This window comes from Lissotriton helveticus, chromosome 10, assembly GCF_964261635.1.
Source record: "Lissotriton helveticus chromosome 10, aLisHel1.1, whole genome shotgun sequence".
NCBI classification, from domain to species: Eukaryota; Metazoa; Chordata; class Amphibia; order Caudata; family Salamandridae; genus Lissotriton; species Lissotriton helveticus.
This window is the reverse complement of record NC_136071.1, coordinates 1,163,677,538-1,163,697,979: the sequence shown is the minus strand read 5'-3', so window position 1 is coordinate 1,163,697,979 and position 20,442 is coordinate 1,163,677,538. Positions and strand designations below refer to the sequence as shown.

General features: G+C 43.8%; 1 protein-coding gene across 2 annotated transcripts in view; it reads right to left on the bottom strand.

The window, feature by feature from the left end:
* ZNF385D (zinc finger protein 385D) overlaps positions 1-20,442 on the bottom strand; it is a 492,120-nt gene that overhangs the window by 357,835 nt on the left and 113,843 nt on the right. For both annotated transcript variants that reach the window (XM_078663994.1, XM_078663993.1), the window contains one exon: positions 18,057-18,208. In XM_078663994.1, coding sequence (XP_078520120.1) covers positions 18,057-18,208 — 152 coding nt within the window. The remainder of the gene's footprint in view (positions 1-18,056; positions 18,209-20,442) is intronic.

Sequence of the window (20,442 nt, the reverse complement as noted above, 5' to 3'; positions counted from 1 at the left end):
TCTGGTCCAGCGAAAGAAGAGAGTTGGTATGGATGGAAGCTCCTTTACCTTCCTTGCACCCAAGCTTTGGAACTCTCTTCCTCTGGATTTAAGGCAATCTAAGACAGAACTCCTGTTTTGGACAAGTTTAAAAAACTGTTTTTTTTCCAATCGGGCATATGTTGTTCTTGTGCTGCTTAGATTTTGGTTAGGAGCTTTAGCACTGGGACACTCCGATAGGAGTGGCTATGCGCTTTATAAGCTTCTTTATTTTTATTTTTATTATTGCAGGGGGGGTGGAGGGAAATAGGTAACTAAAATCAGCAAGAGCATGTAGAGGGTAAAAGGTGCACACCTTTAATTCCAAACTGATCTGCTATGGTGAGAAAACAACAATTTTAAAAAGCATGAATAAAAATAGCATTTTATAAGCAAGGATGTTTCTGTGCATGTGGAGGGGGTGCAGGATTCACAAATTCAAAGGGCTTTTTTTAATGGAAGTCAGAATAATTATCTTCAACAAAACCTTTGCATTGCCAACTCTATTTTAACAATGAAGAAACTTCACACTCTCTATGAAGCACATCTGTATTGCACAATTCATTTTTATGGTCTGGTTTGACAGCACAGCTGCCACCAGACAACTTTGTGATCATCACTAGAAAGGGGCTTTGGCTCCACCCACATGTTGGGAGCCAGGAGTGCATGTTTTATTAGAAAGACATTGTGTTCTTTTACAACAAAGTGCTTGTCCTCCACACACCTGTGATCATTTAATTTTTCCAGCTGCCTGAGGCTTTCAGGGCTACACACCCTCCAAAAGTGTATTTGATCAAAAGATAATTTTGTATAGTGTTGTCCTCTGTCAGCAGCACAGATGGAAGGAGGGCGGACATTAACCACATGGACTTTTAGGTCTGGCTTGACAGTGCAACTATCACCTGACCTTTTAACCTGTACCCATATTATCCTACAGTTCCTTGCTTCCACACAAATACATATCCATTGCCATCCTATTTTATTGTAATGCTCCAGATTTCCATATAATAGACCTATAAAGCTAGACCTATTGGCATGGCCAATGCTTGTTTTCTTAACACCTGCAACCTGGATTACTGCACCCTGAAGCAACCGCACAACAAGAAGTGTTACTCTAAAAAATGACCTAAAACACAAATTACAAAATCTGAATGAATAACATTGTGAAATAGTTCAATTTTATCTAAATAGGTAATTAGTTGTAAAAGATTCTACATAGGGCGGTCTTTTACAACGCGAGTCGTTACCACGACTTGCACTGGAGGGCGCTCTAGACTAAGGAATAGTGTGATTTACTATTCCAACACCTTCCCTACTGTACGTAGGTTGGAGTTGGAATAGTAAATCATACTATTCCTAAGTCCAGCACCCTACAGCCCAAGTCATGGTAACGACTTGCGTTGTAAAAGCTGCGTTGTGATGTACCGCGATCATTTTGATCACGTGGTAACATCATACATCCGGTCTAGACGCAGCAACATCAGGCTTTAACCTCATTTACCCAGTACCGATGCAGCAGGACTTGAGGAGTCTCGATTATTCTTGATTGGTTCTTCCCATAATTTGAATTTCAACACAATAATGATTAAGATGTCTTCTGATCTGAGCTTCTCATCAAACTACCGATCACATTTACCATAGGAATACGTGCAGTGGTGGTTCTCATCAGTGTGAGAGATCAGCCTTTTCTCTCTACGAAGCGAGGGGGAAAGACATATAATAGATGTAATTGAAAGTCTGGGAGCAGATCATAGGCAGCGGTGAGTGACAGGCAATTTAGAAGTGTGTTGATAGTAAACCACTCCTCACAGTGGTTCCGACAGAGCTTTCTAGAAGATAAATCCACCCAGATCAGCTTCTGTGTAAAATTACAGGCTTCCCGTGAGATGGGTTTCGGCGCTCGCTGTGGGCAAGCGCACCACGGACAAAATTAACAGAGCCCCATATGGCTGGAACATGCCCCAACTGTGAGAAGGAAATGGCTACCATGATTGAAAATAAATTGCAACTTGAGGCCAGGTTTGCAGATGTGATTTTCTTCCCTCTTCGGCCCCCCCTCGCCGCCACCTTTCTTGAATGCTCCGCCGTGTTGATCCGACATCCTGTGGATAATCCCCACCCCCAACCGACAGCTCTGTTAACAGGAAATTATTCTCCCATCAAAAAAATGCTGACGGACCCCGCTCTGACCCGGGCTGGCAATTTTTCATTTTCCCTGATACTTTCAGCGAGGACATGCAGTGGAGGTTGCAGGAAGGACTATTTCACTTGCGGCGGGAGATAGGGACTCTATCGGTTGGGTCCTGGTTTTGCCTGTTCTTGTTGGGGAGACTTAGGGGCCCATTAGGATGTCGGGCGGATTGCCCCCGCCAGGCTGGCGGTAGCCACCGCCGGCCTGGCTGGGGCAATCCGCCCGACATCCGCAACTGAATTCCCCCCAGCCATATTAGTATGGCGGGAGGGACCGCGACGGACGGAAAGACCGTCCACCGCTTTTCCACACCGGTCGCCTTGCGGCTGGGGCGGAAAAGGATTAATATGGTGGCGGTGTCTCATAGACACTGTCAGCCATATTAGTATGGGCCAAAAGAGATGCCTTTCCGTGGCGGTGATGCCGCTGCGGAGAGGCATGCGGTCTTCACTCTGGGCCCCCCCTGCGGACCCCCAGAGTGAAGGAGCGGTGGGGGGTGCACACGGAGGGTACCTGTGGTACCCCCCAGGATTTGCATACACGAAGCAGCAGGCACCACGCGGTGCCTGCCGCTTCGTTTATGCAAATGCATGCATACATTTTTAGCATTGTGGCGGGCGGTGCAGTGAGCACCGCCCGCCACAATGTTAAAAATGAGGGATGCGCCCGCCACTGTGGCGGGCGCATCCTAATGCATACATCGGGACCCCCGCCCTTAAGGCAGGCGGTCCCTTTTACCGATGAGATGGCGGGCAGACTTTAATGGGGGCCTTAGTGTGTCAGCCATTGCTATTGATTCTACTAGCAACTCTAGAAAAAACAGACTGTCATGAATTGTGCCATGATTTTATGACCTTAAAAAAAAAAAAAAAAAACGCATTGTCACATGACAACCCCGCTGGTTGCTTCCCTTCCTCTTTTTTGCTTTAATTGCGATTGGTGCATGTTGTTATCATTATTTGTTGATTGTGTGTGGAACCCCAACTCACAAATTGGTTTATACTTTGAATGCAAGTCTTGTCAAAAATATATGTGGACACATTACATGTAGTTTACAACATGTGTGTGTTGAGTTGTCATGTGGTCTATGAAATCATTAATAGATTCAAAAGAACAATATTATAACCAAAAAATCAAAAAATTGAGTGTTATATTTTCCATTTCAAATTTACTTAAAATTAAATAAACAAATTATTTTCAATCACAATGAATGGTACGTGTGGTTGGAGTAAGTAATTGGTTTCTAAATTGTTTATTCTGTACTGGCATGTATGTTGTTGTTGATAGTTTATATATTGGCCTAGCCTTATTGATTAAGGGCCAGAACCCTTTATGGTTGAACATGATGTTTATGACCTGGCACATACTACTGGTGTTTGAATGATGTCTAGAAAATGTCAGTTTTGCCAGGAAAGAGAAATATTTAATAAAGACGGCACCAGCATCCAGACTTGGAATTATGGGTTTAGTGCTAATTGCACTCTGTGCCATACTTCAATTCATGTAGTTTTTATATAGCGTATAGCTGCCCTACCAGACCTCCCGGCGGTAAAAGCAGCAACCTCTCTGGAAAACCTACATGACCCTTTTAGCCAGACTCAGAAAAGGTGAGTTTTAAGAAGTTTTCTGAAGCAGGCTTCTGACTGATGACTTCTGAGGGACACAGGTAGGGAATTCCAGAGCTTGGAAAAGCCAAAATTCTGGCTCTTTTGACCTTGGGCAGCAACATGAGCCCTTGACTGCTCCCTTGAAGGTAGGAGGTAAGTTAGTTCTGGATTATAAGCAGGCCTTTTCCGTGGAAGGGCTGATGTGCGATGCAGAGAGTCTTAAAAAGAATTCTCTTTTGAACTGGAAGCCAGTGAAGGGCTACTAAGGCTGGTCTGCCTCATTGATGTTTAGGTATTTTGTGAAGGACTCTGCCTGCTGCGTTCTGAACGACTTTGAGTCTTTTTATCACATGTTTTGGACTCCCTAAATAAGGGGAGTTCCTATGATCTAGAAGTTGATTTTATGAGACCCAGCACCACTATCCTCCTCGTGGATTGAGGTGAATGAATGAATGAATATACAACTTTTAAAGCGCTAACTTAGCCCAAGGACATCAAGGCGCTAGATACAGAACAATATGCAGGTAGATGAGGAAACACTCAAACCAGCCCCTCAGGGAACAACCAGGTCTTTAAAGTCTTTCGGAAGCGAGTATGTGATCTTTGACCCGAGAGTTCATCAGGGAGAGAGGTAATATGTGTAAGAACATTCTGAGGGATCTAAGAATGCCAAAACATGATCCCACAAGCTTTCTGGCCTGTGTTTTCATCATGATCTTATCATCTATCCAGAATCCTAGACTATTTACTTACGCACTTGAGGTGACCACTTGGCATGGATTAAAAGTCTGGCCAATGACTGTAAAAATTCTGGACAAAGGGTTAGATTTACAGCCAAAAAGTCTGGACAAAAAAGGTGACTTTTATGGACGCACCTGTAGATGTAAAGTACTTACAAAATTAAATATATATATATATATATATATATATATATATATATATATATATATATATATATATATATACACACACACATATATATACATACACACACACACATAAATATATATATATATATATATATATATATATATATATACATCAGACATACATAGAAGTCAAAAGATGCTTATATTCTCTTTTTATAATAATAGATTGAAATATTGAGGAAACGTTTATAGGAAACTTTATAAATAATGGTCGCTATATACAGATTAAAAATTTGAAAGCATGAATTAAGCAAAAGTCGCCCGCAGATATGACTGGAAAAGAAGGAAAGCATTGACTTTGAGATGGCAGACCTTAAAAGACTTTCTGCCCAATTTCAGAGACCAACATTGAGGTTATAAAGGCTTCACTACAATTGAAAGTTAAAACAAACTATTGGACTGCCTGAAAATAGTGCAAACTCAACAAATAGAGCCTTCAGAAGGTACTTTTTGCAACTCACTTGAAGCATATCTCCAATGAGCGAGAAGTCCAGCTGCATTGTTCGATGACCTTGTTGAATCAAACCTCTTACAAATGAGTTACCTAGGAAGCTTAAGCTGGGTGTGTGTGGCAGGTAATGCCATTGCAGTCAAGTCATGGATATTGACAATGTTTGAGGATGAGGAAGGTATGCAGAGTCCGTTCCGCCCCGCCCGGTGCTTAATTTGTGAAAGAATAAGTGGCAGGGTTCTAGTCAGCAGGCCACTTCTGCTTACACTGCCCATTGCTGCTGTCAATTACCGTAACAGCATAACTAATAAGTCACACTCCTACAAGTGTTACAATTCTGAGAATTTCAGGACCCCAAAGTTAAAAGAATGGCTTTGGCAGCAGACATTAGTCATTCTTGATGTATGTTGAATTAATAAACAACAGTAGTTGTGCTCATGTCTGAATTAAAAAAACAGCGCCACCAAGTGGCAGACTGTCATAGGTAATGGTTCTGACAATTAAGTGCCAGTGCTGAGCACCGGATACCATTGGTTTAAAATTAAGCACTGCCCCACTGAAGTCTCACTGGTGTGTTTGGGTTGGTAGAACACATGTTCCATCTGTGAGCTCTGTTCTACGTCACAGTAGAGTGGTGTTGGCGGTGGCTGTAGCTGCATGGTGTGGAGCAGCGCTCTTAATCAGGGGAGTGATAGAGAGACAGTCACTCACTCTGGGCGGTGCTGTTAACCTGTGTCTGCTGTTTGAAATATCTTTTTATCCTGAGCCTAGAAATATATACACTGAGCGCCATTTAAAATGGAAAACATTAACTGTGCTGCAAAATGTTCACATAAAACCTATTCTCTTAGGAATTAGATCTAACTGGCCAGTCTTATTGCATGTAATTGTGCTGGGAAATGTATAGAAATTAGTCCGATACATTGAGAAACAGCAATGCAACTCTTTCTGGAGTGAAATAACACACATGTTGGTTTACTCCACATGAGAAAAAACAAAATACAAAATGTTGGTTGTGGTGGACTGAGGCCCTGGACACTTTCCATAGTTGCACCAAAGGCCAATTGACTGATTTATAGTTACCCCCCCCTTCATGACCTTGCAGGTACCTCTAAACAAACCCATGGACATCTTTCCCTGATTTAAATTTGAGGGATGGAACTGGAGGATGATAAGAGGGGTGCTGCCAACTACCAACTTGGGGATGACATCTCCAACCAGACCTCAGTAAACCTGGGGTTGGCCCATGCCAGGCCTCACATATTGTGCGGGGCACTGGAATGGGGACGCTGTTAGCACCATGCGCCGCTTTTTTGGTGAGATGAAGCCTGAAGCTGCTATAACCAGAGCCTGATATTCAGTGGATGAACTTTTCCTCTGAATGCAGCTCAATGAGCCACATCACAGACACAGGGACGCATTTATATAGACGGCTTAATTTAATTCTGATGCGTTGTAATCAGCAGCCTTGAATGGCTTTGCTGAAAACATTTACTAGTGGCCTCCCCTTAGGCAGACATAAAGGTGGGGAGGCAGTAAAAGAATAGAGATACTTGAGCCAGAGATGAAGCAGGGGTCTGGCTGGACCCTAAGTGCACGAGAACAATCCTAGTCATGGAAATAAAAGGGAAGTAAATTACACCATAAATGGTGCATAAAAATGTTACAGAGACTTTCCCATTCCAGTCTGTCTCTTTGACATTTGGAGGTGTTCAGTACATTAGATCACATCACTGCACTGACATTTATTAAAAGTCAAGGAGTCTTATCATGAACTTAGAGCCTCCCACTGCCCGGAGAAGGGCGACGTCACCAAACCAAGCTATTCAGTTGTCACGTGCCCCTTATATTTGGCCAATAGCGGTGCAGATGGAGCAGCGTTGCAGGGTATTGATCCGAATGCAAGAACATTTTTATAGGGTACATCCTGAAACCAGTCCCTTGAAGTGCCATAAAAAATGTGCTTAGCCAGTTAAATGAGGCAGTAAAGTGATTTGATGAACATCACACGGTTCGGTCAAGAAGGGAAGCTAGGATTTGCACCGAGGTTTCTGTGCCAGTGAAATATCCTCCTCTCTAGTTGGGGATGCAGCGAGTGCAAGGTAAATAGTTTTATTTGGAGTGGAGTGGTGTGGCTCACTGGTTAGAGGCAGCAGACCCGAGAGCAGAAGTCGGCCCGGGACCAGGGTTCAATTCCCGACGCGGCAGGTTTGTGGACCAGGGTCAGCGGACTCGACAATTCTCGCCTCGGTGCCTACTCTAACCTGGGGTCCCACTCGGCAACTCTGGGCATTAGCTTGCCTAATCTCCACAACGGCCCCATCAACGCCGGGGATGCCTGGCTCCACCTTGGGGATTCCCAGTAGGGACCATCCCACAGGGAAAGCCAGGACGGGTTCCCCAGCGGTATACAGCGCCGGGACACCCCTTTGCTGGGGCAGCTGTGCGCTTTACAAGTATACAACATTTACCATTTATTTATTTACTTCCCTTACTCCTGCCTGTCTTATGTCTGACTCCACTATCCTCCCACCCTGCCCCTCCCCTGCCCCGCCCCAACACCCCACGGCACTCCCACCGTGAGCTGCCACTGACGGAAGGCAAGGCCTCAAGCGGAATGCAAAAATGAACGAGTCCCTGAAAAGGGTGGGGTTGCATCATTAAGGCCATGACTTAAACATTACACTAAAATTCCCATAGAGTGCCTCCGTACTTACACATTTGTGTAGAGTCACAACTGCAACTGGCAAACATGACCAATGCTGTGTGTGCTTTGCAGAGAGGCCAAGGTTTGGATGGTCATGTATTCTGAACACCTTTTTTGCCCCTGACAGGCACTGAGAGAAACGTGCACTGCCTTCAGACACAACTCATTTGTGCCACTTTATAAACACCTGATCTGCCTCAATCCAAATTATGCACTAGACAAGAGTAATATGTTGCAGGAAAAAAAAGTAACAGAACATTCTGGAAAACGTGACACTCATAGAGAATGCAAGATGAAGGAAAGCATGTGAAATATAAGTAGGATTACCTTCATGTTTTTGTTACTCATTGTTCAGATATCGATCAGTGCATTTGCATGAGGAGTTAAGAGCCTAAATGCAGGGCATTAAAGGGGCCCGTTTCAATGTCTGTTTTCAATTACTACCAGGTTTGAGATACGGAGGGACCCGGCCCACTTAAAGCCCTGGCCAAAGGAACAGACACCTGCTGTCCTTAGTCGGGTCACTAGTAGACAACGGACGCTTGGCTCAATTTACACTGGTTTGCATAATTGATGGAGAGGTAGTTAACAACATAGCTACACATTTGGCCATACTACGGACAAACATACATGGCCAAAATAGGGAGGTATGACGGTACAACGCGTGGTATTACCACGCGTACCATTACAACGCGTTTTTTACAACACAAGTCATTGCTACGACTTGTGCTGTAGGGTTGCTGAACCAACTGTTCCCACAGATGCAAGGGCCCCACAATCCTCAATACCTCCAAATGCCCAACCTTTTTTTAGGAAAAGGCAGAGGGAGAGGCAGGGGCAGACAGAGCGGGTCACAAGGAGTGAAGTGGGAGGACTTGAACCAACGGTCCCAGGATGCTTGGTTCCAACCCAGGGAAGACATGGCTTGGCAGTTCGGGCTGGACTGTTCCCATGAGGCACATTGTCGAGACTGATTTGCTTATGGCCATGTCTGAACTGGGGTGGCAGAGTGGGCTAAAGAACGTTGATGGATTAAACCCAGCTCTGTTGACTGGGGGTGAATGTTTTGCCATTGTGCAACATTCCGTCCATCAATTGTTGTTTTTGCATTTGAGCCAAAGGGTGACAAGGGAGCATGTCGCAGGATAACTCACCCGGGACCAGCAGGGAGTGAGCTTAGTTATGAACCTGAAGGAGACCCCACTGACTGAACCACAGGAGAGATTGCTTAATAAGGGACTGAACATTGTTCCCACTACCACACTGGATAGTTTAAAACTTAGACAGGAGTTGTCAGAGTTCTTTAGAAATATCACACTGAGGGTTTTCTTTGCGGGAAGAACTGATGCAGGAGAGAGAAAAGAGGATACCATGTTCCACCCTAAACCCGACTTCATACCGATAACTTCAGTACCTCACCTGGAGGTTATCACTTTCGAATGCCGGGAGCAACTATTTATACTGCTCCCTCCAGGCGGGAGCGATATCTTGATCTGTTTCCCTGCCCACATCAGAAGAAATACTAGTACCACTCGTCTGGGGTTCCATTGTTTCATTTGATGGAATCACTCTATCTTGATGCTATGAAAATAGGCATGCCCAAGTGAAATTTTAATCATGGCAGCGTAATCATACTAATTTCGGTAATTTTGTGTTAGTCTTTTGACAGAAAATTACAATAAATTACGCAATTACTCAGGTTTGTGCAATTGTGAGTTATTTGGCACAACAATCCTACTGTGGGAGCACAGGAGCAATGTACTTAGCAAGCACAAGTGACTGCTGGCCGCTGATGCTCAGATTCTGTTGCATTAAGTGCTATTTTTTGTTTTGGTGCAAGAGTGCATTTTGTGCTAAGAAATAGGTGCTAAATGCTGAGTTACGTTCCTCACATAATTCCATGTAACTATGCAGTATTTTGCTATAATTGTGTGTAATTACATTACTGTAAATTACGCCTACCCCTAGAAATAGGTAGATCTGAGCAGATGGAAGATAGACGTCGGTACGCAATACTGGATGAGTCTTGAAGAACAATTAACACTTAAAACCAGGCTTACAGGTGGATGGTGCTTTGACGAGCTACGGGCTGCCAAGAAACCTGGCAAAGACCCCTGGACGCTGCTGAACACACACTGTTAAGAGTCTACAAAACAAGTGTGACAAGAGACAGAACAACCAACAGGACAAAGTAAGGAAGGGACTAAGGAGAACCCTGGGAACTGGGAGGGAAAAGGTAAACAGTGAGGAACGCAAAACAGATCTGAACTATAACTAGCATCAGAAAAGCCACTGCAACCATGCAAGGTACAGAACTAAGTCCCTCATGAGTCTAAATAGGGTTCCACACAACTTAACCCTGAAATACCCATAACCCAATAAGTGAGTGCATGCGAGTTTGCTGAAGGTTGGCGGTCCAGTGTTCCCGCTAGGCTAAGCTTCCATGAGACCATTCTCCAGCACTTTCAGCCCCCGTGGGCCTGTCCCCTCGCCTAAATCCTGACAAAGAATGGAAAAACAGCTGGAGATGCAAGGGCATATTTTCTCTCTGTGTCCTACACACAAGTTTTCCAAACAACCATATGCTAACAGAACCTGTTTGTGGATTTTTAGTGTTCCTGACAAAATAGCATTTTGCCTAGGAAGTGCTCACCATACTTGGATAAAAGACCATTTTGCATCTTTTTTTGTAATTTTATCAGCACCACTGGGGGTTGTCTAAGGCTGCTGTCTTACCTCACTCTATAGAAGTGCTAGGCCTGCAGCAGTGCTTAATTTGTAAAAAAAAAAAAAAAGTACACCCCTGGGCCCTCATCGGGAGACCACTGCAGCTTGCCACACCCCTTGGCTGTGCCGGCGCTGCCAGTGACAGTACCTGCACAACTTCGAACCATCACACCACTACAAGTGTGACGATTCAGATTACTTGAGGCCACAAGTAAGAATGACTTGGATGGCAGCAGTCAGATGTATTTAATGCAGATTGAATTAATAAACAGCTGTTGTTCTGCTTATCTCTAAACTATACAAACAGCGCCACCATTTGGCAGCTGTCGTAAGTGCTTGTGTTGACAAATAATTGCTGGTGCCGAGCACCAGAGACCACCAGCTCAAATTAAGCACTGGCTCTTCAGACACATCGAGCCGCACACTGCTGGGGAACAGCCTTGTGGTCTTCAAGGATGTACGTTGTTACAACGCATGCTTTTACTACGCATGCCTTTACAACGCAGGTTTTTCAACGCAAGTCGTTACAACGACTTGCGTTGGGGGGTGCTGGATAGTGAATTGTTTAATTTACTATTCCAACTCCAGTCCCCGTGGATAGTAGGGAAGGTGTTGGATAGTAAATTAAACTATTACCTATCCTAGAGCGCCCCCTAGCGCAATTCGTTGTTATGACTTGCGTTGAAAAACCTGCATTGTAAAGGCACTGCGTGGTAAAAGTTGCGTTGTAAAGGATGTGTCCCGGTCTTCAAACCCCCTGCACTGTGGTCCTTGGTGTCTGCGTTTCTGGCTTGGCGAAAGTTAACGCATACTGATTTTCTTTTTTGTTGGCACTGCTCAGCATAGTGACTGCTGCATCAGCAAGAAGAACTTGAGCATTCGCCATCTCCTAAATCTATCTACTATAGTGTCAAGTGCTAATGTTTTAAGAGTGGGGGTGTGTAATGTAATACACATCTTGGAGAACACCCTGAACAGACAGCTGGCTGATGGACCACTGCTTAATTGCACTCAGAGAGATTGCTGGAAATCACTTGAACCATCTAGGCCAATAATTAAAGGACACCTCCCCATAAAACAATCATGTCTATGGTCCTGAAACAGCGGTTGAACCCATGCTCACTTTTATTCCTGCAGCAAATCTCCTCCAACGAGCAGGCTTTTTCAGCTGACTGAGCCAGACCTCACCAGACATGGTGTGCCTGCTCTATCTTTATCGTCACTTCGCTGAATTGATATATTTTATTAGCACTCCATAGAGACAGCCTTAACCCCTTCAGTGCGGCGCACGTTCAACGGACGTCGCGTGCAACATCTCGGTAGTGCTGCGCACGTCCGTTGAACGTCGCGGCCCCACCCGCGCAATAGAACGTTCCGCACCAGCGCGGAACGTTCAGCGCAGGCATGGTGTTAAAACACCGCTTCCACATCACCACAGAAAACCACTCACCAATCAGAAGGGAAGGAAGCTGTTTGGTACATTATCACCTCCTACCCACATTAAGCACACGTTACCAAATCGCAATTTGGGTTTTGTACATCTCAAAAAAGCAATTTTGCAGTCGCAAACTCTCTGACTTTGCAAATTGGAGCCTTTACGACCATAAAATCCCTTCGCCCATCTGGCCCCTAATTCTAAAATAGGACACAACTGCAGAATTAATGCAGATACTGTCTATGCAGGGCATATTACCAACAACTAGCGATATTTATCGCTAAATGGGCTTAGCGAGTTTTTTTTATCGCCAAGCATCGCCGGATATTATCGCAGTGATAACGTGCTATTAGCAACGTTTATCTCTAAAGCGATAAAATATCCGGCGATAGCAGCGAAATGCGTGAATATCGCTGAGAATACAGCTAAATTCACGCATTAACGCCAATAGGGTCTTAGCCATAATATCCACCTCCCATTGAATATAATGGCTAAGAACTGGTCTGAGCAGGCGTTAGCTTTTGGATATATTCGCGCTCAGCGTGAATATTTCCATTGCGATGCCTGCGTTGATAATAGGCGATAGCGATGTTACCTACTGTTTTTAGTCGCTAACAGGTTGGGTACGCCCACTTTGCATGTCTTTAGCGATAAATATCGCTGACATACAAAGCGGGCCCCAAACCGCTCGCTATCATCTAAAAGCTGTCGTTAACTGATGTTAGCGACAGCTTGCTAATAGGGCGATGAAATTATCGCAGCTTAGCGGCCGAAAACGTCAGTTAAAGCAGCGATAATTTAATTTCACCCGCCTTGATAATATGCCCCTAAATATTGGAAATGAAACAAGCCAGGCACCTACACCCAATACATTTTCCACAGGAACCAGTTGTCAGTCACCGTCCCACAAAGAAGACCCACCATGAGCCTTAACCCAAAAGCAAAGACCCATGATCTGCAACACGAGGTGCTCAGAGAAAAAGTAATTGGTAAAAGCTGTAATTGACATCTATGCAAAATTTACCAAGTTTCAAGTCTAAACAGAAGCCTCCATATTGGATTGTACCAATTCCAGATTATCCTGCACTGACACAAACTCACCTACCGGGTGCTGTATCCTCCGACACAAGTTAAGTTTATTTGCAGGAATAAAATCACATAAAACACCAGCAGCCTCCAGAAGACTAAGGGGCCGATTTATATCTCAGTGGCATAGATACCCTGTAGCAACTAGGGGTGGGTGGAACTCGAGGAATTTGAATCTGTCGAATAAAAACTATGCGAGATTCCGGAAAGTTTCGCCAATGGGCGGAAGTAGGCATGTCGGGCTACTCACACTGGTAAAAATAAAAAATCACAGGGTTCTTACAAATGTCCCAATTTCACAATTTTTTTTTGCAAATCGCGAAATTGCGAAATCCTAAAGGATCTTTATTACTGTCTTCAAGCACAGAGTTTCCAGGAGCAAGGATACCTCTACAGGTAAAGCAGAGTGTGCACAGCAGACTGAGGCCTTCCGAGCAGTAACATAAGGTCACAGCAGAGATCTAAAACAGACTGACCCCAAAAAAAAAATATTTAACAGGAACACCTGGAGCAGAAGCAACTTTATCCGATGGTGTGTATTAAAAGGCGACCCAACTGAGGACAGATTTCCATTCTATTCTAAACCTTATTGCCACTTCAGACAGGCAGAAGCACCTAAAAACCTTGAGAAATCTAATTTATAGTTTTGTGACCAAATTTTTTCATTGTCCAATATGCTACTTTAAACAATGCCAGGTTATGAACCATAACTTCAAAGGTCATCTTAACAATTGAAGGCACCTAGGGCCGAATGTACAAGCTTTTAGTTCACTAAAAGAGGCTGGAACATGTGCACCAACTATTATCGAATCCAAAGGTATTTTACACACTGACCTATGTACTAATAAGTCAGGTCGCAAAATACCAAATCGTAGTGGGTCGCAATTCGACCATCCTCATTAATATTTATGAGGTAGGTCACAAATTCAGTACAATTGGTTACCATCACAGGGATGGTGGCCCGCTGGCGGTCAGCAGACCACCATGTCTGTGATTCCTTTAACCCCTTCACTGCGGCTGCTATTCCGTCGCAGTGCTAAGGGGGCGGGGCGGCCGCACGGCGGCCGCATGCTGGTGACGGAACCGCTCCGTCACCAGCCGCGGTTGAGCTGTGCTCATGACGGAGCGGTTCAGTCACGGCCCCGCCCGCTCAATGGAACGTCCAGCGCAGGCGCGGAATTCGCGCCGCGCAGGCACGCCGAGCGGGCCGTGACGGAACCGCTCCGTCATCAGCACAGCGTGACCGCAGCTGATGACGGAGTGGTTCCGTCACTAGCAGGGGAGGGGTTAAAGTAAGGCAATCTTTGTCTGCTGAATTTGTTTGTTATTTTGTAAAAATACTGTTCGTTTTTCTTAAAGGAAACAGGATGTGTTTTGAAAAAAATAAAAGTTTGTAACATTCTTTTAGGGCTAAGAAATGGTCCTTAGGGCCACAGCCTACTCCTAAAATCTTTTTTGTCAACATTAATAAATGAGGAAGGGTTCTTTGGGGACCCCTTCCAATTTATGAATTGGTTACCACTACCTTTATGTAGTAGGTAAAATATTAAGGTTTTACGACTGGGAGAAAATCATTAATACATACCGTTGCGAATTGCTATTTGGAAGGGATGTCCTACACATGCCCCTTCCAAATAGCGCATTGGTATGAACATGCAACCCCAAATTGTGATTCAGTAAAATGATAACAAATCGCAATTGTTTTTTTACATACTAATTTGTCGTTTTGGACGTCGATAAGGCTTTGATTTTGCAAATCGGAGCCATTACGACAATAAAATCCTTTCCTACATATGACTCCTAATTCCTAAAATAAGACCCAACCACATAATTAATGCAGATATTGTCTATGCTGAAATTGTATGGGAAATTGGAAAAGCCAGGTACCTAGACACAACAGGGGAGAGGGTGTGGCCTAAAGGTGAGAGCGGCCAACTTCGAAACTGGGGAACCAGTTTGAGTCTGGCGAGATGCACAAACATCCTATGATTCTGGGCAAATGACTCAATCTCCTCCTACCTAAAATGAATGGGTCTGTCTTTAATTCAACTGGTGGTCATGTAAAGCGCTCTGATACCTTTGGGTCGAGTTTGTGCTATATAAAACTGTAACAACAAAAAAAAACATTTTCCAGAGGAAGACTTTAATGAGCACAGCGGGTTATTTGCTTTTCTTCCATGTGTGATCTGGTGCATTGGTCAGCATCTTCTTCTAGTGACAAACTGTGATGATGAACCTGAATGAAATGCCTCTGTTCTCTCCTTAGCATTAGTCCTCACCCTGCCCATATGCCAGCATTGAAAGATGGAATGCACCAGCCAACATCTTTTCGGAACAGATTATTGCTGATTATCAACTCATTGATCAGCATCAGGTGCATCAGTGAACCTATTGATGAACACCAAACAATCTATTGAAGGATACCAATCAAACGAATCCTATAAAAACACCTGTCCATTTATCTGGGCATTCAGCCCATTAGAGTACCATAGGAAAGGATAACATTATTGCTGTGCACCAACATTGATAAAGGGAACATTAACAAACTACCTAACAGACACAAATCAGGTAACTGACGTCGATCAATCCGCATAGAAACAATCATCAAGCAATAAGTGTACAAACACCACAAGTCATTCTTATGACTACTACAAACCATTGATTTAAACCAAGCAGCTAAATGCACCAATATTCATTTTTCCAGCGACACAACCTAATGGCTTCTATCGAAATTGACTGGATCCCACAGACAGTGGCGGCTCCTCCGCTAAGGCGGAGAAGCGTTGCCCCACTGCTTTGCAGCAGTGAAATAAAATGATAAACACTCAAGGTTATTATCATTTAATTTTTCCCGCTGCAGCAACTTTGCGGGTGTGGCTGGGCTGCTCTGATGACAGAGGAGCAGGGGAGGAATGGTGGCACACTGAAAGTGCACATGACAATTTGGCCCGCCGTCTGGGGCCGGCCAAACCGTCATGCGCACTTTGCATGTTCTCCACCCAGGTTGCATTACAGTCTGGGTGGAGAACATGCCCAGACTCCCACCGAACCACGGTGCTCGGACCATCACAATGCCGCATTGCTGCATTGTGATTGGCTTAGGGGAGCCTGGGTGCTTCCTGATGCGTTCCAGCTGGGAGAGACGATGGAGGGACGATGGAGGAGAGAAGCGGCGAGGAGGTACTTTTTTTCCCTTTTTTTACACTTCAACACTCCCTCTACCCCTGCCCCTCGCCCGCCACACCCAATCTGTGCTGGCCGCCACTGCTCACAGCATTAGGCAGCATGCACAGAACAACGTATCTTGTCTCAAATTTGGTCTAAATGGTCAAAACATATAATTCTGTCCCTGAAGTCCTTGTACTTTCTGACAATGAGTCTGTGTATCGGCTATAAAGGGGTCACCTGACCCATAAGGCAGTCTTTTCTTGTGAGCTCAACATCCTCAACAACTAATCAGGCATACAAAGTTGTTCTGCCTAGCAAACCTATCCTAAAACAGCTAACCTTAAGTGAACGCTCCTTTTTTCACATAACTTTTTTCGTTCAAGCACTCTGAAGCCTTCACCCAACAGTATAATCGCTATAGAAAAGAACACAAAAAACACCCTAGCTTTTCAATGGCATGAAACAACCAACGACATGGCGCTCACAAAAAACGAAAATCACACAAACCGGTGTACTTAAGAGGCAACATAATTCAATGTTAGAAACCAACCTACTCCACAGCATACAAGCACAGGCATCTTGACGAATTTATACTGAAACAATTAGATGCAACTACCAAATGTTTCCATAAACAAGAAATTCAGAGACATATATTATCAATAAGTTCTTTATTGATACAGACACTACCACAAAAATCACTCAATTAAAAAACTGTGCTCTATCTCAGATTCCAGATCAATTTAGGAAGAATATTAGAAAGTGGAAATGTTAAAAACACCTTCAGTTTATTGCTTTCAGCAATCCTGAGCTACATATAGATTATAATGACACACCCGGCAGAAAGTTGGGCTGCATTTTATAAGAAGGATAGATCGAAAGCAGGCGTGAGTTAATAGTATTTGAGGATTGACCTGAAAAGAACTGATCACTTTCGAAAAATTCAAATAATTTCCTTTAGATGATATAAATGACATTTTTTAACAATTATGTAAAATTATGCTAAATTACACAAAATGCAATCATGGCATTTAACACTATATAGCATGCGTCCTCCCATCCATTTTGGAAATGAGGATGCATTTTGTTCTAAAAAACACAAATCACAAGAAATACTGTTGCCATGCAAAGCAGTTGCTCCTGTTGTATTATTTGACCTTGTTCCTGTGCTCTCACAATACGATTTTTACTTGAATGATCTGAAATTATGCAACATGATGTTATATTGTAATTGGGGGAATTTCGTCTAACGTGAACTGGCCAAAATTTGCAGATTACGCCAATATAACGAAAATTACACCCTGGCCTATTTGGCACTTTCTGAGACCACGTGCAGAGAAAAGTTCAAGCATACGTGCTGCCCAAAAATGTATAGATTTAGCATATGCCACTGTGTGAAATTAATAGTACTACTAATGGGAATTAGGAGAATTAAACCCTTGGAAAAGATAATACTGTGCAGAACACCTAACTCTAATTCTGAGCCTCTGTATGTATTCCCCATTTTGAGGGAAATAAATAGACGATCCAATTTTCATGTTGGCAATGGTTGGACCATAGAAAGGAGTCATGTTAGTCCACACCATGGATGCTCTACAGATCATCAAATGGTGCACAGGACATCTTTAAGTAATTATTAGCATTTTAAATGAATGTTTAAAAAAACTTTGAACATGATGGCATTGTGGCTAAATCGAAAATTGCTTATCGCGGATCACCAGACCATCCCTCCAGACTCACCACGTTGAAGTTTGGGAAAAGGTTGACTGCCGCAGCCGCTGCTGCCGAATCCAGGGCAAAGGGGAAGAAGGTCTTGATATCCAACGGTGGTTGCAACGTAGGCATCGGAGACCGTCCAAAGGTAGGAAGAGCCGGGCTCTGACATGTACCACCTGCAACGTAAGAGAGGGAGGAGGGTTTAGTCATACATACATACTGACATAGCCCCTTCCGTGCAGGGCTGTTTCCCCGCTGTGCTGGGGGACGGGGGCGTGTACAGCGCCCCGGTGCTCATGACGAGGTTAGCTCGTCATGAGCTACGGTGCTCCAGTGCTCATGACGAGCTGAGCTCGACACGGCCACACCTGTTCCCATGGAACGTTCAGCACAGCAGGGGAATCAGCCCAGCGTGCGAGCATTCCACGGAACGGGCGTGGTCATGACGAGCTCAGCTCGTCATGAGCACCGGAGCGCCATAGCTCATGATGAGCTGACCTCGTCATGAGCACCCAAGGTGTTAAGATGCTATGCATATTGCACAGGTCAAATGTATCATATCAAGCTCCATTAAACTGGAACCATGCAAGATTTAAGGATGTCCACAAAGGATAAAATTGCATACAACTAATTGAAATAAAGCTCATTAGCAAAATCAATGTGCATCCTTTACATCAGGCATGGCACTGGCCATGGTGGTCATATGTTGAAGCACTGACATAGGTCATGTTACGTCTAAATACCAAGTATGTTATATATGTTATAGATGCCACGCAAGTCATATGCCAAACAAAGTGATACAGGTTTTGATGCCGCAAACACACATCTGAGATGGGTCTTAGACACCCTACATGCTCTCTGTGTAGCTAGCCATGACTGTCAGTGATTGTAAAGCTAAGATCCATGTAATGTATGCGGGAACCTAACTGCAGCGTATGTTTATGCTGTCCTATGCCGAAGAGGTGACCAATCAAAAGTGGGGAGATATTGATTGCGTGCCCGGGTTCCTTACAGTATTCGGGAGATGTAAATGAATCGTCTGAATAAGTCACACATATCGAATAGTCATTGCAGATTGCTTGTGCAGTTAACATCAAGGATACTTGTTATCTAATGTTACGTGTGTTTTCAGGGTGCTTCCCATAATGGGCGATTTGTTGCTACATTGAAAGGACGGCCTACTGGCAACAAAATGGCTGATGTTCACTTTTTGTGTAAGGACTTGAGCCAAGTTTAATAAATCTTCCAGCATTTGAGGTAGTTCTCTTTAGTGTGAATGGTGATGAGTAGGAAGTTCTACAGTGGGGAGGCTTGAACTGAAAATGCCATTCCAGTTTCCATGATCTTTTAGACTTTGGTACAGCTAGGCACTATTTTTTCATATCTGAGATTAAAATAATTGTTTCTTTTAATAAATTGTATTGATATCTGTTATTATTACGACTATTGCAATGTTTTGTGGCCGATGCCCTGCCTTATTCAGACTACTCAAGATATCTATAGGCATGAAATACAATGTATAAAATTTCACATTAAAAAAATTCTAACAAAAAATAACTTATAAAAATTGTAATTGTATTTATATTGCACTTACAACCCCTGACGAAGTGTTGAAGCACTTTACAGCGAGTAGCACGCTACTCTGGAACCCAAGGCTAACAGTTCATCTAGTAGTTATTGCGATTAGTGAAGTGCTCTCAAGAAAAAAAATGCATGCATTTACTCCAGTTACTTAGTGACAGAATATATTATATTAAAGGCAGGATCATTAGTGGGGGTGAAGTGGTTCGGGTGAATGGTTGGTGAGATAGACACGCTGGTGGAGATTAGCGAATGTAAAATTACAGGGACAGGGATTTAAAAAAGAGAAGTTCTGATCTGTAGAATGAGGTATCAGCCAATTGCAGAATTACAGTAAGAAGGATTGAGGCAGACGGGCATGAGACGGAGATGAGGCTATGCTCAGAAATAGAAGGATTGCGGAGGATGGAAGGTAAGACGAGGTTCACTCTGGATAAAGACAGAAGGAAAGTCAAGTGTGCGTATGGCCAGGTCAAGTTTTTCACACAGTGCTTTAAATAAGATTTCAAGTGTAATTATTCTAAGAAATATGAACAACGTTTAAAACATGAATTTGCCTCTTCGCATATATTTCAACATTCTCCTCTTTCTTTAAGGTTCCCGAGTACTACATTATCTCTAGCACTAACCACCTAAGTATACTTATCAGTTGTGTTAATACTACTAGCCAGCTAGACCAGTCACACTATTTCAGCAGCATTGAGTGATCAGAACTTTGGGGCACTCCCCATAAGTCATCCCAGGTCAATTGGAGTTCATGGAGAATGGTGGAGAGGAGGAGCTCCAAGGGAAGCACTGCAGGAGAGGGCAGGCCTTACCAGCTCAGGTG